Consider the following 14,976-nt stretch of genomic DNA (forward strand, 5'->3'; position numbering starts at 1 on the left):
AATGACTTACAAATGATACATTTTCCCACTTAAATATCTTCAGTAAAACTTTCAATTCCTTCCTACTGCATGAACTTCAAGAAAATTCTCTCTCTTATATCTTGACAACATAATAAAAATAACCAAATACCCAGCATCTCCCACAGACATAAAATCCTCCTCTCCAGGTACAAGAGAAAACTTCACGTACCATTGACACATTCAAAGACATCACAGCACTTCCCAGGTGTTCCATCTCCACGTGAGACTATTTGAGGAACGGAGCCTGCCTCGCACATGGGGAAACCACATAAACCAGAGAGACACTCGCATCTGAAACCAAAGAAAAGTAAGGAAAACCCCATAAATAAATGAAGTCACACATAAAGGGAAAGAATAAGCAAATGGAAAATGGAAAGCTATAGAATAAGTTCCAGTGTTAGTATATTTATATTTTAGAATAACCTCTTTTAATCTAATGACCAAGATCATTTATCAACCTAAACTATTTATGTTTTTTTTTTTTTTTTTTCTTTTTTAATATTTTAATTATCATAACTCTGCTGGGTCAAGCAAACAAAAGGTCGTACTGTACTACTTCAAAACTCCAGTAGCGTAGGTAAAAATTCAGGAAAATATTGTTTCAAGATCGTTTGAAAATAACTATATTCTTTAGATTTGTAAAAGCAGGCTTCTCCTTCAATTCCATGAATAATCAAAACTGATGAAATACTAATAGCAGTAACTGCACCTATTCAGAAGAAATAGCATCCTTACATTAGGAAACCATATTATGCACACTTTTACATAATGAATAATTAAAGAATCACTACATTTAAGCCAAATGAAAATAACTGCAGGTGTTTTCTTCATGCAAGTAAAATTTAGTTATTTAAGAAAATAGCCTAAAGAATTGGAAGACAAAATGTAAATAAACAGCAGTTGCATTTAATTCCAGATTCTTTGCTGTATGATTACCATCATTTTTTAGAAGTCAAACACTTTACATTTTCAGTGAGTTTACATGGGGCATACTAATGGAATAAATAGCAATGTTTCAATAAAAATGAACACAATAAACAAAGAAATATTCAAATATCATAGCCAAGGAATGTCATGGTATTGCACGTAAATTTTCAATTGAAGTTGACAGGATTAAAAAAAAAAAAGTAGGTTAATTAAGCATTCCGACAAATGCACACGAGCTTCAAAAGGAAACAAAAAACTGAGCAGAAGATCTTTTAATTAAAAGTTAAAGAAATGAAAATAAGAACTCTAGCTGGTAATAACTATTACAAATATATTTATGTATTACAACACAACCCCCAAATTAAACCATCAATAAGAAGCACCATCAGTAATAAGCTTATCAGTAATAAGCAGGCTTGCTTATTCTTTATTTTCTTAAAAAATAAGAAGATTCATTCTCCTCTACCATGCCTGTCTTGTTAATTGCCCAACAGCCACTGCATCTCAGACCAGGTCTCAGTGAAGGGCCTCTCAACAGACAGGGTTTTAACAGCTCTCCCTTTAAATCTCATCAGCATTGGAAAAATGTAAAATTCTACACTGTAAAGTATTACTTAAAAGGAAATTTGCAAGCAGTACAAGTAAACTCAAGTAATCTCAGAGGACCTTTAATATACTATCATAAATGTATTTTTTAAATATTGTATTACAGCACTATGTTATCATAAAGGGAAAAATGAGCAATTGAAAAAAATTACTATTATTAGTATTAATAGTATTATTACATCACATTTCACAAATAAGGTTAAATATGTCCAGATAAGCAACATAACACTATATGTACATATATCCTAAAGTACAGTGATGACTTCAAAATGTATTTCATCTTGGGATTTTGTTTCACAGCATTGTTCTTACCATAACAGTAAAGGATAATAAACTAAAACAACAAAAAATATGAGTAAAGAAACCCAAGATTTTTTATCATACCTTTACTTTTGACATTTTTTTCCCCTCAACTTACTTGTAAATTAAAATAAAAGGTGGGAAACAATTATTTTATTTTCTGTATGCCTTTGTCTTCAGAGATGTAGAAGGAAAAAAAAAGAAGCAACATTGCTTCTGCTCCATGGGATCAAAAAATCCAAAGGATTTGTAACAGTAGCTTCCCTTTAAGATAACTCAGTCCCTCCTGTCCTCTTCAGCCTGATAATGAAGGGTTAGGGTTGGTATGGTACAAAGCAGAAATGATGAAAAAGATGCACACCTGTCAGAAAGGTTTCTTAATGCACACCTGTCAGAAAGGTTTCTTAAAAGAAAATTACAAGAAAAAAATTATCCCTCCTTTGTTTTCTCTTTTCCTTATCCTGCAAAATCCAGCAGATATTACTGGAAAATATATTCAAGAGTACCACCATAGGAAGGCCATGTATGGCACCCTTTGGCCAAAAGAAAGGAAAAAGCCAAGAGTACACTAAGACATGCAAGTAATCTTACAGAAATCCATACTATTGAACCTTCTCTGCCCCAGTAAGAAGAATCTAGTTATTAAGGAAAAAAAAAAAATAAATAAACAAACAAAAACAACAGAAAACTCCACCCCTCCCCACCAAAAACCAACCAAACAAAAAGCAAAACCCAAAACCAACCAACATACAAAACAAATGAAGCAAAAAACTCAGAAATCAGACAATTAGCACTGTCAGGTGCAAGAAATTGGTATCTTAACCCATCCAGCAGTCATTGCTTTAGAAGCTGCTTTTCCCTTCCAACAATAAAACCCTGAAATAAGTGCCTACATATTCCTGAAGAAGAAAATAAGCCTTTTAAAAGTACGTATAACAAAACAAGTACAGACAAAATCAAAGTAATTTTATAAACCTTGATAAAACTAATAGGTTGCACTTCAACCACCCTATGTTGAATACACAAATAACCACTGGGAAAATGTGCAGATCAAACTTCATATAAAATCACACTTTTTTTTTCACAGGGAAAATGGCAAACATGATGGAAACATACTTGTGGACCTTGTTTTTCCAAGTCTTGCGTGCTGGAAGTACCACTCCGTCATATCACCTTCACAATAACCTTTTCCAGACATGCCTGTTTCCTCTCTATTGCTTGCCTCACAAGTTATCATGAATCACTTGTGTTCCAGAAGAATATTAAATGGTTAGATTAATAACTCATACCTTTTTTTGTTCTCTCACTTTCTTCTCAGTCAACTACTTTTAAAAATAATCATCCAAAAAAAGTAAATCCCCCAGACTGAATAACTTATGATTGACAATTTTCTAGAACATGGGCTGAAAAAGAAGTTTAGAAGATTGCTGGGAGCCAATGTTTCTTTCTGCAGAAACAAATCCCTTCAAGTCAGAATAATCAAAACTTAGCATACTCATTCAAAAACAGCAAAAGAAAACAAATATAACAGTGTAAGCAAAACAAAACCCCACCCTCCAAAAGTTTTAATAAATTGACTTCCCATTTGGATTAAAAAAAAAGTCCCTGCATGGTAGAATGTCAAAGAAGCAAATAGTCTCAGATGGACTTAAATAGTCTGCATTCTTTTCAGCCAGCTCTGCTAGGAAAATCTTTGACCATCTTCCAGGCTATTAGCATGGAAAACATTGTTTTGGAGACAGAAATCTTTCAGTAAGAAACCCTAGGAATTCTGGTAGCTGAGCACAGCTGTAGCACTGTCAAAACAACAACATCTGGAAATTCTGAATAAGTGATCCAGTTCTTAATAAGAGAGCAAAATCAGCTTTACAGTACTAGATTTTTTCTGAAGTGCCTTTTGGAGAAGAGGGACGGGAGAGAAGTTGTATTCCAGCTTTGTGCATCATCACAGGTAGCTATCCATTTGTAGGGTGTATCTTAGCAGTGCTAGTGAGCATTAGGTTTGGAGGAAGGTTAGTAGGCTAGATTTGTGGTAAGTCTGTTGACAGTGACCATACTCCCTCCCTAAATAATTTCTATAAAATTCAGCAGTTTGCAGTGTTGCCTCTGAGCTGCTCTTTTTGTAACCATAACCTGTCTAAGGAAAGCATGAACAGTTACTTGGAAAGATTCCAAGACAGAAGGCAAATTTACAAGTTGCCTTGTCTCTTTACATGGACTACAGCTATGCTACTGTATTGTCAAATAGCACAGGGGCATTGACAAACTGCAAGATTAAAGAGAGGACAGTATTTGAGGTACCAAGAATCACTCAGTATCTCCCCCTCACATACCTTATTAGTAAATGCTGTAAAGCAAACGCATACATCAGAATACCAGCAAAATAAGTCAATACCACCCTAAAAAGTCAAGTTAGGACAGAGGAACATGTCCTTTTAGCAAGTAAGGAGGACAGTCCTCTAAGAGAATACAGAGCATAAGGGCCTTATAAGGGCCCAGAAAGAAGAAAAGGAGAATCAAATAATCATCCAATAAATAAACATCACAAAGTGCAACCTGAAAAGGTGGCAGGTCAGACAGGAAGAAACCAAGATGCCTAGCTAAGAAGTCAACTTTACAGAAGTTTGACAGAATTTTTGGAAAACTGGACTGAAGCCAACAGGAAAAAAGGAATTGTGTCCAGTTCTTCAGGTTAAAAAAGAAAAATGAATAAATCCTAGAAATTTAAAAAAATGAGCAAGAGGAACTTCAGTATACAAGACTACTCTCAAAATCCAGATGGGTTCATTAACCTATGCTTTACAGACTGAGAGGTAACAGCTTCAGTAATACAAATGACCAAATGTTTCATTTGAATTTCCTGCAGTTTTTAAGTTCTTCAAAGCAGAAATAATTTCATCACTTGTTTTGTTTTGTTTTCATTTCTGACACTTTTTTTTCATTTATATCACCAAAAATGTAAAAATGAAAAGGCTGAAGAAAAAAATAATCAAACGGAGCAGTTGTAAATGACAATTTTTATTTAAAATCTAATTATCTTGGCTCATTTACTTCTGTTATTGAATAGATGAAAAGAGAGAAGGGCTTAGTAGCCTCAGAAAAGCTGTTTTGATGGTTGGATCAAAAGAGTTCTCCAGGCCCAAGGCATAATGACTATGAAAATAAGAACAGGCACTCTAGAAAAAAGACAGTACAAGTGAATGGGAACGTTGGACTGGGGGTTAGGTGGGGAGAGGGATATTTATTTTAAGGATCAAAACAAAATCAAGTCTGAAGCACTGAGACTAGAGAAAAGCATTCCTGAAACATACATCACATTCCTTTGCAGATCTTATCACAGTCCTCTGGTTTTGGTCCTTGCAGGAATCTAACACAAGTTACATTACCTTTATTAGCACTTATGTTAGCTAAACATAATAGACAAAACTCCCACAGATCTGTCAATAATACAAACTGAAAGACACTCTAAAAGAGGGAATATTCAGAAGAGAACTTTCAGCATTACCAAAGGTTGGTGAAATGGTGGCAAGGAAAAAGATTCAATGCAAGAAAGACCCTCCCTACCATCAAGCATATGGTATAAGATGGTATAAGAGATTATGTTACAGGAAAATGAAATATGAACATGACCATCTCATGAAATCAAAAAAGGAGTATGTTGCTGTCCTGAGATGATTTCTCCTCTTTGCTCTATGCTGCTTAGCAGAATAACTTTGAAAAATCATTCTAATATTTAAGTCAAAAAGGAACAAAAATCATTTAAGTATCTCTTAATTCTTTGTCAAGCTGACATACAAATGAACACCTGTAACAAGGCAGACTGAAGAGTCATCTAGCACAAATTTCTGCTTCAAACCATTTGAGTTCACTGGCTTGTACGAAGTAAAGATAAAATTTTCGGAAAAAGGAGTGGCAAGTGTCACTATAACCACTTTTCCAGGATATCAATAAACTGCTTCATCAACGTAGCTTGAAACATATCTCTGTGTTACTTCTGAGAAGACCCATGAGGAGCTGAAACAGTTCCAGCAGAACACATCCCAGAGTATGCTAGAATGACAGTTGTGACCTTTACAGACATGGTCTATGCTCTCAAACATCAGGATCTTGATAAGGAAGTTTATAATTTATTGTCTTTTCCCATAAACAGTGGTCTATTCAAGACAGCTAGGAAAGAATATGTCTCCCTAGAACCAAGCCATCAGGGACTCAAGGCAAGCAACCCTACCCTACCCCCCCCAAAGAAAACAAAAAACACCCCCCCCACACCACCACCAAAAACACAAAACAAAAACAACAATAAATGTGTATTACTTTTGAACTTTTTCTGAAAAGCAAACAACTCCATTTAATCAGATCTTTTTCATGTGGCAGAAACCATGTATGCAAGAAATGTAACCGTGTTCTAGTAATACGTTTCTTGAAATTTACAATTAAAATTTCAAGAAAGAGTAGTGGACTACTTATTATTTTAAAATGGTCCACAACCTTCAGTTTTGCTTCTCAAATATTAAACAATTTAAGAAGGAAAAAAAAAAAAAAGAAACAGTAGTTCGGGGCTGCTGAAGAATGACACAGTTTCTGGCTATTTTCTAGAGAAAACAGAATTTCACATTTTTTGATACAACCTCACTAACGTCGATGTTATTGCCTGCTCTGCGTATTGTCAGCAAACTACTGGGAAATTCTCATGTCTATGTCCTTTCTAAACTGCAAACGTCCAAGTGATAATTCTATTGCTTTATTAAATATATGGATCTCCCTGGGCATGCAGTTGTGAGTTTGAGAACAACTGTCGAATACATTATTGATCTTGGTGTTAAAAATACAAATTTGCCTGTTCATGTCAACACCTATTCTGAACTAAATCACCTATTCAATTACCAAATAAATTAATCAGCTCAGTAAGTAAAACCAATGGAGAAAAACGGAGTGGGAAGTGAGTAGAAGAGGGAGTAACATTCAGTGTGTTCAAGTATACACTAATCCTTAGACTGACCAGTGAAAACTAAAATTTGTAACAGAAAAATGTCCACCAGAATGCTTACTGTAAGTTGTCCTAGTTCATTGACTAGCTTGCTTTGTCACAAAACAACAGATTTTATAGACACCACAATCTCATTCTGCTTCCAAGCATAAAATACCAGCGTAGCATCTAAAAGCAAATTAAAGTAACTCTTAATTTTATCCACCTGGATTAAAATTTCTTCTTAAGTCGAACTGTGAAGGAGTAAATATAACATTAACAGCAAATGGTCAGAAAAATTACTAGCTTTTATATAAAAACTGTTATATATATTTAAAAAAGGAAGATACTTGTATAACTATGATCAACACTTCTTTCCCCTGTGCAAAAGCTGTCCCTCTCCACCCCACCCCGTTTAGCAGTAACAGGCACCTTCCCTTAGGCACTGTTTTCTTGCAATTCAGTACTTCATCGGAGTTGATAGAAAGAGTGTGGATGTGCATTTATAACTTGTACAATACAGGTGCAAAATGCTGATCTTATAAAAGATGCATGCAGTGATCCCTATATTTACAATTTACAGCTTCTCCTGCAGAAGGTTTGCATTATATTTCTTCTGAAAATGTTCTCAAGTTTGACTTTTTTTGACACTCAGAAGTCCGCCATCAGTCTCCATGAACATCTTTTCATTGTCTCAAGAGCTTCTGTTCAAGTTTTACTGACAAGGCTTTTTTTTTTTTTAAAAAAAAATTATCATCTTTTTCTTGTGGACTTCAGGAAAACATGGATGCTTGCCAAAACAACCCATATTGTGAGGCTGGATGCCAGGGCTACAGTAACTACCATCACTTTAAGAACATCTAGGAATTGCTGAGACAGATGTAATAAGTGAGGAAGAAAGGGATTGCTCCAACTTTGGATCCAGCAATTCACTACATCTTCTGAGAGGCCAAAATGGAGAAGATGGACACTAACAATGGGTTGCCTATAAAGGTCACGTGTGCCCTACTTTTATGCTTGTTCTTTGTGGATATAAAGTAAAGTGCACTCAACAAACAGCACTGAATAACACTTTTTCACTTATATCTGAATGAAGAAAAATGGTTTTCCTGGAAAAAGTATTTGCTGTCTCCTAACTTTGGAGGATTTCTCTTTAAAGACTAGAATACTGTAAAATGCTTAAACTCCTAATTCCAGATATTATGAAACTTCACAAAATTGCAGTGGTCTGTTTAGGTTTTTCATCAACTCTGTTAAAACCCACTTGCAAGCCTGAGCTTGATGTAGGATGGCTTCCACTAGCATCAATAGAAGCCTTTCCTTTGACAAAAATTCTCTCTCCAGTAAGGAATAACCTCCAAGTCAACACCACATGTTACAACACCATGGTACTTCAGATGGAAAAATGGTCTGAGAGATTTAAAGTACTGTAGGAACAACCCGAGCAAGATGGCCATGATAGCTAGGAAAATGAAGTTCCAACATACTGATGAAAGAACTGAAGGCATAGCAAAACTTCTGCAGTACCTTAACATGCTTTTGTTAGACCTCAGGTCCAGCTACAAAGGTTATTCAGAAGTCAAATCCTGAACAGAAATCTCAGGAAGATACAGGTGCTTGGATTTTGTCTTACCAGTTCCAGCTGAACTTTCCTGTAACAAAAACTGGGATCCACAACCACTTTCTCTTGGATACCATTTCTTGATGGGTGGAGGAGAAGGATCTAAAAATTCTAAAACAAATACAAGGGAGACCTCTGTATCAGCAAAAAATTGCTTAAGAGAGGTGACTGGTACTTGGGAAGAGAGAAAAAGTTTTATCTCCTGAAAAATCATGGCTCCTCTATAAAGAAGGTTGCTTAATCCTGTACTGAACACTCAAACAAATGATATATCATAAAATTAAGGTCTTCCAACAGTAGGAAGACCTAAGAAAAGAATACAGACAAACATGAAAGAATCATGTTATGACCAGGAGCAAGGTTGAAAAGATCTGACCCAAAGAAGCAGTTGAGAAGAACTAACCACAACATCTCCTACTGAATGGGACAGACGCACATATGATCAGGGACTCAGAGGCCACCTCTACAGTTGCTTTCAGAAGAATAACACTATCCAACCAGCCATGTCTGGTGCCCTCAAATATAATGCAAATATAAATGCAAGAAAACTTACATCTATAGAATTCCCAAGTTTGGATTAGGTGGCTACCATAAAATAAGAAGAAAAGGACCGTGCTGGTTTATGTCTAGCTGCTACTAGAATTCCCTAGACACTGGTACAACAAGAAACACAGAATACATACCAGTGGCTGGTAGGTCTCGTATAGTGACAGTGTCACAAGAAAAACAGTGCCCAGTGTGACAAAAGAGCATAAAGCACCTTAACAAGCAATTGCTTACCAGGCAAAGCAATATAGAAAGATAATAAAATCATAAATTTATATTTAAATGCCCTCTGAAGAAATATTTTTGTGGAAACAATTGCCATAAGATCTCTGTCATTTCACTAAAATGAAAGGACAGTTGACTTCATCAATATCTACAAGTTTTCTAAAAAATAAAATCGAAAATGCTAATTATAAATTTCTCCAGGGGCATCCATGTTGTGCCTGACTGCTAAGTTCAATTAGAAATAAAAGGCTACAAATAATAAATCAGGCAATTTCTTCCTTTAGAATCAAAGTCAATCTAGTAATGGTATACAAAACTTAGAGACTAATATAAATTACTACTATTCTTTAAGGTTGTCTTCAGAAGTGCTAAATAAAGGATAATTTTTTTCTAAAAAAATATATAGTACAAGACAGATACGAAATCCTATTTCTTTAATAAAATTTATATATATATAACTTTAGATATGATAATAAAATATGGTTTTGTACTGTTTTAAGTTGCAATCAATTTCTACAAAAAACAGCTTAAAATAAACCTTGAGTAAATAAATGATTGGCTACTACATGCAAGTATCACTCATTTTCTTAAGCTGTAAAGACTGTAACTATCTGAGAATCTAACGGAACTGTTGTTTACTTCTCTTTACCAAGATACATCTTGATAAGTTAAGCACATTACCTGGTACCAACAGTAAAATTTGCATTTAATTCCAAATCAACATCTTTTAATGTTTAAGCTTATAAATGAGATCAAAATACTTCTGAAAAATTTCCATGTGCAATTCAAATAATGCAAATAAGAATGCTAAAACTTAGCTCTAAGTTTTATCATTTGTTCAAGAAAAGGATTGGAGTAAAGTTTTGAAAATCTTTGTGTTAATAACAGAAAATGTAAAATATATCATCAGCTTTCTTATTCATCAAGTATCTACAGGCTGCTTTACTCCATTCCTAGGACCATATATTTTTAATTGAAAATATCTCTTTATATTGGGAAATAAAAACCAACAAACATATTTACTTTTCAGGGTATTAGATTCAGCTTATAATGCAGACATATTAACTAGTATCCCTGCTTATGCTATTTAGCCTTATTACTATCTCTAATACTTTCCTTCAACATGCAACTTGAGTTGCAGACTATTCTATTGCTAATTCTTCTAAGGAAATGTAAAAATTTAAAGCATAGAGTTAAATGCTTTAAAACTTAAACAGACAGACTGAATTCATTTGTGGCTATAATTTTCAAATTCTACACTACGGCATATAAAAAAAAGTGAAAATATGTTTTCTTACACATTAACAGCATCATCATTGACGAGTACTATTGAAGAAACTGTAACTTGTTAAGTTTCAATGGCAGAGACCAAATTCATTGATGTCTTCATAAATATTGTAGATTATCACCATATTTTTTATTAAATGAAGTATATTCGTGTTTTAAACATATACATTTTAGAATTGTGCTATGAAACAAAGTTGTATTTTCTTGAAAGATTAAACAGCTGTTCCTCATAGTATACTTTCTATTTATTTATTTATGAGTGAGGCAGGGTGGGGTTAGACTGCTTTCCAGTTAAAGTTTTAGGAATGGGGAAGACAAAATTCATAAGTGAATTGCCCCCCAAAAGTAGTGAGTAGTTTCTACATTGTAATCACTGATATTTTATACTACCATCTAGAGAACTTTGACTTTTGCTAGTCAAATAAATTATGTGGTGTTTTTTTTTTTTGTTTGTTTGTTTGTTTTTGATACTGAAGACCAAACTCTGGCGTTGCCATTCATAGCAGCCACAGATTGAGACATTTTAACTGCATATAAACTAAAACTAACAGGGCAAAGACTATTCAAACACAGAAAAAAAAAAAATCTATGACTAATTCATTGAAGAAACTTTTTCAGAGGTTTTCTTCTACACAATAAGCCTATAGTCCTACTCCTCCACGCTACTCTATCCAATTGAAAGTTTTGCATTTGCTATGCTATCCAACCATCTGTAACTAAGCGATGGTGAATTGGTCTGAATCAAAAAAATCTTGATTCGCTCATCCTTCAAGCCTTGGAGTCTTTTGGACTCCAATTTTGCAATAAAATAATGGAATCTGTCAAAAGCCCTTCTTCACTTTTATCTGAAATATAAAGTGATTGATCATCATGACTTTTATTCCTGTTCCATTTAGATAAATTTAACAGCTCACTCCTCTTAAAGTTTGTTTGTAATTTGTTATTTGCTTCTGCTGAGATTCATTTACATGTTCTCTCCCTTGTTGTTCCATTACAACATTTAAACTGCTTTTTTAAAGCTAAGACACAGACACACAACACATGAATTGAGATTTTGATGCACGAACACATACCAATTATTTTTGAGCCTTTTCTAATCTATAACATATTTGGGCTTCTGGTGTGAACTTTTTAAATAAGTAGGTCAAGCAAATGTCTTGCTGGGATTTAGTGAACGTATTCCTAAATGCCTCTTTCTTAGGAAAGCATGTTATATTATCAGCAAGATGTTGACTCACTGTGACTGATTCCCTTCCAGAATCCGTGGAAGATGGGTGTGGGAAATGTTTTTCTTCAATGTTAAGGAGTTTGGGAAAGTGGATATTTATATTTATAAATATTTATATAAAATATTTATTGTGATGCTACCCAAACATACCATTTACTCTTCTGCATGTAATTCCGTGAAAAATGCATAAAAACATGTGAGCAATAGAGATAAAAGCCAATAGTAACCACAGAAGTGAGTTCTGTTGTTACAAGCCATTCTACATAGATAAAATAGAAAGAAATTTTGATAAAGGATTTTACACTTACAAAAAAATTCTCAGTGATCTGAAAGATTTGAAGAAAATTCGTTAAAATTGAAAAACTGGATACATTAATTGGATATGAATTGTTTTCCTAGCATATTGCAGGAATATGCTGTCCAAGAAGCAGGTCATACATTGATCTGCTCCTGCTGTATGTGAAGTTGTCAGTTGTTAACTGAGTCAGTGACAGGCACCCATTTTTCATTTACCACAATACTCACTGCTCTCCTCTTCTGTTGTTAAGCCTGTATTTTAGTAGCAGTAATTGAAAATTATAACTTTTGAAAAAGTCCTAATAAAAATAGTTTCATGAAGACTTAAAACTATGATTTTATGAATCGCTCTTTCCTTTGAATTAATTACTCTTAAATGTTCAGAAAAACATACAATGTCACTCCTTTTGAATTTAATTCTAGTGATTAGAATGAGCTATGATATGGATTTAGGTGGTTCTGAAGTGAATTACAGTCAATGCATTGTTAATATTCACCATGTTTATTAAGAAATTCCCAAATCAAGGAAAAATGTCTTCTTCTCCATGGGAAGAGTCATTTATCCATAAACCTCCACTTCTACTTTTTCTATAGTTTTGAAATGAAAGGCTCATTGGATATCAAGATCTTCACTTCAGATATAAAGGTCCAGTGTTTCCTCAGATCTTATCAGTTTAACCTGAATTCAAAGAATTTGATTTTCACAAAGTACTGAATTTAGTTTCCGTTTCTGCTCTCTTTTCATGCACACATTTCTCGTTTCTCTAACCTTCATCTACATTTTCTTTTTGGCTATTCCCCTGTCCCCTGTGTTCCTTTATTCACCCACACATCAAGTACTGTCCTTACAGCCAGCACATGAATGACCACTGCTGTGCTAAGGAAGACGGTGCCATAGAGCTTCTTTTTCTAGGAAAAAACTTCTTTACTGAAAGGGTTGTTAGTCATTGGAATAGGCTGCCCAGGGAAGCGGTTGAGTCACCATCCCTGGAGGTCTTTAAAAGACGTTTAGATGTAGAGCTTAGGGATATGGTTTAGTGGAGGACTTGTTAGCATTAGGTCAGAGGTTGGACTCAGTGATCTTGGAGGTCTCTTCCAACCTAGACTATTCTGTGATTCTGTAAATAATTAAATAAATTGCCAGCAGGCACACAACATGTAAAGCATCTGTTCTTAATGCTGCCAGATTTGTCTGTCCTTCTTCCCTTCTCACTAACTCTGCTAACAAGTGTGTTAATGGTTATGCTGAATTAATGCACTCCAAAAATCTAGTAACCTGCATAACAGCTGTATAAAGCAACATAGGCTGAGCCACAAAATTAAGAGTAGAAGACTCATGTAATTGTTTCAACCTGTCTGCAGAGTAAGCTATGCTCATTATGTTTTCTGCTGTTTAACACATCAAGGAGGACAGAAATATTAACACACACAAGAAAACACTCAGAAATTCTGATCTGATCATAAGACTCCAGGGGCTCAGAACTCATCTATCTCAGCCCTGATCCCCTGTTACAGTAATGCACAGCAATCAGATTTCCAAGTGGAAAATCAAGTAGCGGGCAATTCAGAAATATCTAATAATTCTCACACTCTGAGTCTGCTTGTACAATTGGGGTCTTTGTGTGCAGGAGATTGGACTACTGTTTTGGTCACTTATGTAACATACAAGTAAATTTCAGTCATCACATTTTACTCATAGCAAAACAACTGGCTATAGTTTAAATATTATCAAAGAAAAAAAAATGAGTCTTTCAAGGACTTGTTTGCTCTAAGTGTTTTGTGTAAGATCAGTTCTCACGTGTGCCCTAGAAATTGAAAATATTTTTCAAATGATCATTTTTCTTAAGTAAACGATTTTTGTTTTTCTAGGTATTCTGTGTTTAGAAGAAATGCTGAAATTATCATCTACAAAGATGAAAGAGGATATTGTCAATTTCTCCCACCCAAGCTATAAAAACGTAAACCACAACTTTTACCAAGACAATACACTGCAGAAATATAAAACCCAATTTTATTTTTTGAAACAAAAACACTTTTACCTACCTACCAGTTTTTAATCCAGCAAGTTGAAATAAATTTGAAAACAATAATTTATCATTAATGTAAGTTTAGATTGTGCAAAATTTGTGAGTGTTAATCTAAACTAGAAATGTAGGAAATTTTGTTTCTTTGGCTTTACAATCTACTTTTCTGAATACACTCCTTAAAAGCTTTTAAGTCTAGTTGCCTTAAACATGTTGAGCTGTAGTGGTGTCAATGCTGGCACAATGACTAGTTAAGATCTATAGCCTCCTGTGCAATCTCAACCAGCCAGGTCAGCTCAGAACTAATACAAAACTACTTTAATTCCTAGGAAGGTTAATGAGAATATGTTATACAAAAAAGGGAGGATAATGAGAAGTCATACCATGTTCTGGTCCAAAATTAGTAAAACAAAAGAAAGAAAATAACTCTGAATGAAAGAACATTAATACCACTGACTGAATAAATATAATAATTATTTTTAAATAGCAAACTACTATGTATATTATACAATTACAAATACAATTTGTCAAATTTAGAAATATATTTTCAAATTTTTATAGACAGGATTACTGCATTGCATGAAGTTCTTCACATCTCTTAAAAGTTTTTTTGTTTTGTTTTGTTTTTAAATAAATGTACTTTTATCTCTGAACATAGTACGAGACACTCATAAAACAGTTACCTAGAAATCACAATATTAAACGTGTACTCAAAGGGTAGCCAGTGGAGAAGACCTCTTGTTCATTAGACAACCTTTGCTATTTTCTTCTTTCTGAATTCTTTACAAGTTTATCATTTTTTTTTTTTAAATCTCAGAAGTAGCTGCTGATATGACAGATTATTATGGTGTGAAAGACCTTCACACCCAAAACAAAACAAAACCAAAAAAAACACACTACTTACACATCTACAATCAATATTTTTCTG

At 34.1% G+C, this 14,976-nt stretch overlaps 1 protein-coding gene across 1 annotated transcript in view; it reads right to left on the minus strand.

The window, feature by feature from the left end:
• The window catches only part of CRIM1 (cysteine rich transmembrane BMP regulator 1), a 180,443-nt gene that overhangs the window by 69,934 nt on the left and 95,533 nt on the right, over positions 1 to 14,976 (minus strand). The window contains exon 5 of the mRNA XM_035320216.1: positions 191 to 312. Within this exon, the coding sequence (XP_035176107.1) occupies positions 191 to 312 (122 nt within the window). The remainder of the gene's footprint in view (positions 1 to 190; positions 313 to 14,976) is intronic.

Source organism: Oxyura jamaicensis, chromosome 3 (genome assembly GCF_011077185.1).
Source record: "Oxyura jamaicensis isolate SHBP4307 breed ruddy duck chromosome 3, BPBGC_Ojam_1.0, whole genome shotgun sequence".
Taxonomy (NCBI): Eukaryota; Metazoa; Chordata; class Aves; order Anseriformes; family Anatidae; genus Oxyura; species Oxyura jamaicensis.